This window comes from Anopheles nili, chromosome 2 (assembly GCF_943737925.1).
Source record: "Anopheles nili chromosome 2, idAnoNiliSN_F5_01, whole genome shotgun sequence".
In the NCBI taxonomy this organism is placed as follows: Eukaryota; Metazoa; Arthropoda; class Insecta; order Diptera; family Culicidae; genus Anopheles; species Anopheles nili.
Window position 1 is genome coordinate 72,927,861 of NC_071291.1, and position 6,868 is coordinate 72,934,728.

General features: G+C 48.2%; 2 protein-coding genes across 2 annotated transcripts; one reads left to right on the forward strand and one right to left on the reverse strand.

Annotated features, from left to right (window-relative positions):
* Positions 1-234: 234 nt before the first annotated feature.
* On the forward strand, positions 235-3,595 carry LOC128731954 (prisilkin-39-like). The gene is made up of 2 exons (XM_053825114.1): positions 235-252; positions 2,546-3,595. The coding sequence occupies exons 1-2, from the start codon at positions 235-237 to the stop codon at positions 3,593-3,595; spliced, it is 1,068 nt and encodes a 355-aa protein (XP_053681089.1).
* A 244-nt stretch (positions 3,596-3,839) lies between these two features.
* LOC128730134 (phospholipase B1, membrane-associated-like) lies at positions 3,840-5,445 on the reverse strand. Its single transcript, XM_053823167.1, has 4 exons — positions 4,877-5,445; positions 4,669-4,797; positions 4,394-4,555; positions 3,840-4,314 (listed from the first exon to the last, which is right to left on the reverse strand). The coding sequence occupies exons 1-4, from the start codon at positions 5,443-5,445 to the stop codon at positions 3,840-3,842; spliced, it is 1,335 nt and encodes a 444-aa protein (XP_053679142.1).
* Between the last annotated feature and the right edge of the window lie 1,423 nt (positions 5,446-6,868).

The following is a 6,868-nucleotide window of genomic DNA, read 5'->3' on the forward strand; positions in this document are numbered from 1 at the left end:
GCCAACTCCATCGAGATGTACACGAGGCAAGTCTCGCGCCAGAGAAGGTAACCGGCCGTATAAAAGAGATTGCCGGCTGCTGGGAAGCCATCAGTGATCGCAGTGCAGTGTGCCCGCGCAGAGCCTTCCACAGAGCTAGCTCCAGTGCCACCGACCTTGTCAAAGTGTGCCCTACCTGCCAGTTACGGCAGGAAACGAAAAACGAAACAAGAACTAAACAACCGAGCGAGGGAAATGAACCGATTCAGTGCGGTAAGTGAAGCTGCTGCCCAGCCAAAAGAAAGTGAACGAACAGTGAGACAACGACGCCTGTCCACGAATTTTAAGTGCCGGCTTCTTCTACTTTGCGACTGTTACCACGGATCGGAGGAGAGCTTGATACGCGACTTGCGAAAAGCGGTGCAATAAAACGGTGCTGCAATGCCGGATGCGTGATCGGAAACGAGGCGACGGAAAGTACTGGTGACAGAGAGAAAAAAAAAGCACTCGTCCAGCCTCCCTGGACTGACCAACAAAAAAAAACCTCCCCAAAAAGAAGGAACCCTGAAACAACGCAACAGTACAAAGTGAAAGTGATCAATTGATCGAGCGATAGAAGGAAGGGAAGCAAATTTGTCTCGATTGCACTGCGCGTCGAGTGTGCGAGTTTGAAGGATTTTTTGTTTATTTTTCGTTTTTTTTTGCGAGCCTTTTCTGGCGAGATGTTTTTTGTTGTTGTGATAATCGCCGGTTTAAAAAAAACCCTTACAGACCCAGGGTGGATTTATGTCCGGAGAGATGTGCCATTATAGGCATCCGGTTTAGAAAGACCCCCGAGGACCATATGGCGGCTTGAGCGGGTGATGATGCAGCACTTTTGAACGATGCGCACGTGATCAGTACCGAATTAACTGACGTCACGTTATTCCTGCTGAATACAGCATACCATCATCTAAAAAAGCCTTTAGATATTCGGAAGTAGCTCTACTTACATTTGGATACCTGCAAAGATATTTTAAATGTCTATATTGAAGGATCATTCATAAGGATTTCAAGTAATCAGACTTCATTATCAGATTTATGATATGTCTTCTACAAAAACACACATTTAAAAAACATCATTCTGAAATATTGGGAAAATTGTTCTTCTAAGAAGATTTTGGATATTTAGACAGTGTTTATTTTGCCAAAATCGATCGACAATGCATTCTTTCGAGGTACTTTACATACGATTCTTTACGAAGAAGCATTATTTCATAATCCAAATCAACTTCAAAGAGCATTCCATTGTGTCTTAATTATTCCGTTACCTGGACACATTCCTCAGCTGACCACGTAATACCAGTTACATAGATAAATCAATTCAAGTCCTCCACTTCTCGCTCGCTTCCATTCATATCCTCGTTCCTGACGCTCAAATGAATCACTTTCCATTCGAACCACTAGCCTTCGGTTCCTCCTGACGGAAGCGCACACTGTCAAAAGTGGCACTTAGCGGGACACTAATGAGCCCTACTCATCTCTCGCGGACGCTGGTTTCGAGTGCAATTGCATCTTTCAATTGCGCGCCCACACTCAGGCACCCACCCCCCACCCATCATTGCACCAAGCGTGAATTGCATCATTTGACGTTCTCCTTTTATTTCGTACCCACCGGAACTCGCCACGACCGGTCTAGCGAAATCACTCGATCCGTTTCGCCGGCGCCAACGTGTTCTCCTTTTTGCGGGAAAGTTCACTTTCTTTGCCGCACTAAAATCTTGCGCCCGGTTACGTCATACCGGTCCGGTAATCCTGTGGACAAAAATCATCACCGATCGCCTCCTGGCACCGATTGCCTTTCACCGCATCGTAAAACTGGACTCCCCCCTTTTTGAGGTCCAATTCGACAATCGCCGTCATGTGCGGCAGCTCGCGGTAATCGCAAAATTATGACAGTGATGATGATGATGATGATGATAAGTGCAAGCGCAAGCTTAACCTTTTTTGTGTCGACCATAGTGTACGGGCCACCTTCAACCGATCAGCTTCACGGGCGAGATTAATCTTGATGAAAACCAACCGCTCATCTCGGACCCCAAGCGCCGACCATTACTTTCATATCAACGCCTTTTATTTTTGCGAGCCCGCGCGCAGGCACTCCAAACCGGGAGAAAGGAGTTTGGCCGCCCAGGTTCCTTCGTTCGTGTTCCGATTTCCCAGCCCAGCACGGTTACGCAAGTCCACAGATGCCCTCGAGGTGGCCCAAGCCAGATATGTAGCGGTCCCGAATGGACACCGCCCGTTCCGAGGCGTGAGTTTCACGACCGGTTGTGCTCGGGATTTCACTTTCTACCATACCTCGGCAAAGTACTCGTGCGAAATGGTTTCGCTTTTGAGTACGATACTGTCCGCGGTAACGCAATTACTCGCTACAATGTATCCGATCCCGAAGCTAGCAAAATTGCTACTCTAGATACAGCTGGGCATCGTTCTGTTTGCCAAGCAACCGCTCAGCCTGCTAGGATCAGTAACACCGGTTGTCAGCTCACTGACTATTCACTTTCACCCTTGCGATTCGTTGCAGATTTTCCTGCTGATCAGCGTGGCCCTTGTTGCCTGTGAGCCACCAGTTCACGGTGGATACGGCCACGGTCATGGTCATGGCGGTGGTGGTGGATACGACGATGGTGGCTATGTCGCGGTTAGCCCCGGTCATCAAACATCGGAAGGTCTGCACGTCGACCACAGCCTACTGCACAAGGTGAAGGAAGCGCTTCTGGAGCACGAGAACTCAGGCTCACACGGAGGTGGCTATTCTGGCTCACTTTCGACCTCGTACGGACCTCCATCAGGATCTTATGGACCTCCGTCTCCGGTCTATGGAGTTCCATCGTACTCAGGACACGGACACGGCAAAACCACTGGCATTGAGCTAGGACACGTCCAACAGGGCATCCAGGTGGCAGAGTACTACAAGGCTTCTCACGGACCTTCTCACTCGTCCTACTCCGTACCGTCGTACTCGTCTCACTCGTCGTCATCATCCTACTCAGTGCCATCCTACTCTTCTCACTCTTCTTTCACTCCATCTCATGGCTACTCCTCGGGTGGCTCGTCTTACTCTTCCTACTCTGCTCCTTCAGTCTCATCTCACTACTCTGCTCCTTCAGTCTCATCTCACTATTCTGCTCCTTCGGTTTCATCTCACTACTCTGCACCTTCGGTTTCATCTCACTACTCTGCTCCTTCGGTTTCATCTCACTACTCTGCGCCATCCGTGTCATCGCACTCGTCGTACTCCGGTCTGTCCTCGTCGTACGGTGTTCCATCGCTGTCCTCGAGCTACGGTGTGCCAAGCGTGTCCTCGCACTACTCAGCACCTCACTCGTCATACTCGGCACCATCCTATTCGTCTCACTCAGGCGGATCATACGCTCACTCATCGTCTCACTCATCCGGCCCATCCTTCGTAGCCATCCCGTCGTCCTCGTACGGTGTTCCGTCTTTCGGTTCATCAGGACATCACCACCGGCCGTCGCACGGATCGAGCCTGCACTCGCTCACCTCTTACCGACCACCGTCTTCCTCGTACGGACCTCCGCGTTCCACCTACGGAGTGCCGCATCATCATTAAGCTCATCAGGACCGTGCCAACGAAAGGAGACCAGGTCCACTGTCATCTAAGTCAGTTCAAACCCCCCCCAAACACTATCACCACTAGGTTTAGTTCGCACATCCTCATCGCACCTGTCACCCATTTACTCAACCAATTTGTTGTTCGTTTTTATTTGCTCTTTGTACAGAACCGATATAACGTAATGTAAAATAAATGTTACATAAAAAAACTTAACACACAGTCTTCATTGGGTTCGCTCCTTTCAGCTGTTATAGTACGTCCTGACGTACGGGTTCTGGGACGTTGGGCACTTGAAGTCCTCGAACAGCTCCCTCAGCACGGTAGTCTTGTGGCGTGGCGACTCGAGCATGTTGTTCCACAGCCCGTTCGCCGACACGGCGTGTCCTTTCTGGCTGAGATGCACGCAATCGATGGCCATAATGGAGAGATCTGGTTTACCGTCGCGCCGGTAAAATACACTCGCGTCCCGATAGAACGGCTGATAGACGACGGTGAACTCGTCACTGTGGAATTCCGGTCGATGACTAACTCGTTCCATAATCTTCACGAATCGTCGCTCCAACTGACGGAAAAGATTCCGCCGCGTGGAGTACTTCGGTCCATACAGACATGAGCACTCGATCGGGCGCACAAATTGACACGTCAGTGGAGCTTGCACTTTGTCGATCGAAAACGACAGGTTGATAAGGGGTGATGGCACGAGATTCACAAGGGTCCTGGAAAAAGGCGAGCAGAAGTAGGCCCAGCAAGAAGTCATCCAATCATGATCATTTATAAGCGAATCGTTCGAAATACCTTGGCATTGCCTTCTTGAGGTAATAAAGCGTGGTCATGAGATACTTCTCTTGATCACGATTGATCCACTCGGTGGCATTCGTTTGATAGCACACGTCCGAACAGAAATCGTTCCCACCAATCATGACGGTGAGCAGCTTCCAGTGGTTTTTCCAATCAACGCTGTTTTAATAGTAAAATTATAATATATAAACCCATGAACACCATTTGTCTTCGAGTAGACTCTTGTATATACTGTTCAATGTTCACTTGGAGCCCGTGTTGTTCTTACTTACCGTGGATCAGCCTTCATTCGCTCCACCAGCGAGGCCGCATTATACGGCATATCGCTTGTGGTTGCAATAATCTCCGCCACATTAAACTGAGACGGAAGGTGCACATTGTACGAGTCCGCAAAGGAATACCTAGCGTAACCCGAGAGATACAACAAAGTAGTAAACATAACGCTTCTCAACGTTAACAGCGCCTAAAATCGTGCCTTACCCGAACAAGCGAGGGTTGAACTCTTTCAGGATGTTCGGCAACGTCAAATGTGTCCGCCAATTGCCTTGACCTCCGATGCACCACGACAAGCCTCGGTTATCGATCAGCAACTCCCAGAACACGCGCGAATTAGCCCCGGTTGCGCTGGTCAACGAGTCCCCAAGAGCTGCTACTACATCGAAATCACCGGGACGTAGCTGATGCACACTGGTCGGGGTTCTTGGACTTCTAAACCCTCGTACGTCACACGGAAAGGGCACATTCGATGGCACGCGAGCTTGCAAGGATACTCCCTCGTCACGCATCCCTGTGGGTCCCAGTAACCGGTTGTACACTTCGCGAATCCCTCGGTACATCATGCGAACCGGCTCGGATGCATCCAACCGGCTCGTAACGATATGGTTCTCGTACTCCTGCGTGCCAGTGAGGTTTTTCAGGATATTTCCCCGCTCACGACCAATCCGGTTAGGTACTGGTGGTCCTGGCAGTGTTCCATCACTTGGGCCGTAGAACGTGCACGACAGCACAATAAGCAGCAGCACGGGTGATGCAGATTTCGGTGGATGCATTTCGATGCTTCTGTCAAGCGCCACCTAGCGGGAAAACGAGAAAGTTTAATTGAAATATTTAAATTTCGTGCACCGTGTATCGCGACGAATGACGTTAAGAACAGGGGAATTGGAAGAAAACCAATAGAACCACGGCGCTGGCATGCCCGAGTGTGATGCTAAATGCATTACGGAATATATCGATAGCATTGGCCAAGTGATTTGAGAGCCCTTTGCTCACATACGGCAAAAAATATCGAAGCCAACGTAGCGTGGTTGGGCACGTGAGAGCATGCCAGACCACGTCCGCGCCAGGTAACGTAACGAGACGGTCGCTTTTGGTGGGCTGAAATATTTAGCACAAATTTTCGGAAAACGTGTCGCACGTGAGGCGCATTTTGGTATGACGAAATCGTTGACTGGCGTGGGGCGCGATGCAACTGCACTCGAACCAGTTTTTTTCTTCTTTCGACCAGTGCACTACAACCTGCCTGCTAGAGCCCAGGTGGCACGTGTCTGCAATGGATACGATAGCAGTTGCATATCGCACCCACCGAAACGAGCCATGGAGAGCGGTTTTATCAACTGTATCGATCTGCATCGGGACTAGACGGTGTGCCGAAATCAATTGGGCCAAGACAGATCGGAATTCAGATGCAATGGTGTTCGAATAGCAGAGTAGCTTTTCATATATTCGATTTACTTTGAGGATCTGCATATTTTAGTCCATCATTCAGTATACAACAGTGTGTACATTTTTCGTAGCTTGATGGTTTTTGCCTTAAATGTATAAATTAATATCAAATAATCACTGCTTTTTTGCAAATAATCACTGCGTTAAAATTAAAAAAATGGTATATTGTTGTGAAAGTTATTTTCACTACATGATAGAGTATATATAGAAACTTACCTATAATCAAATACAAAAAAAAACTTCACGCGTGTATAATTTTATTAACTAAATGCAAAATACTCAGTGTGAATGTAAAATGCTGATAAATTTAAATTACACTTAAACAGTCTTCTCTCGGCCACACGGTGCATTATTCAAACTAAAATCATTCCAATTGAAAAACTCCAGTCCGATTCACTGGTGAAATGAATAGCCTCGCTTCTACATATTTCATTTGTACAGCTTAATTACATCCCACGTGAGTGTATTTACATCCAAAGCATACACTCAGGTCCTGTTGAGCGACTGGTATAGCCTCCACGTCCTAAGCTAACCGTTTAAATTCACATTCTCCCCTGTGTAGGTGTTCGAGTCTTTTATGGGCTTTTTTTTCTCGTGTCCAGCCCAACAACATTATTTTGGAGCCTGTTTCTAATGTCTCCACCGGTTTTCCCACCGGTAGCGATGCGTTTGGCAAACATTATCTCGCATTTAATTTAATTAATACCACAAAAACAGCGCTAATCACACACATTCGCACACACTGACGCA

Coding starts and splice junctions, on each gene's coding strand:
- LOC128730134 (XM_053823167.1), bottom strand. CDS start 5,445: ATGCATCCACCGAAATCTGCATCACCCGTGCTGCTGCTTATTGTGCTG. Junction 4,798..4,876: donor TTCAACCCTCGCTTGTTCGG/GTAAGGCACGAT, acceptor GGGTTACGCTAG/GTATTCCTTTGCGGACTCGT. Junction 4,315..4,393: donor CTCAAGAAGGCAATGCCAAG/GTATTTCGAACG, acceptor GCCTTTTTCCAG/GACCCTTGTGAATCTCGTGC.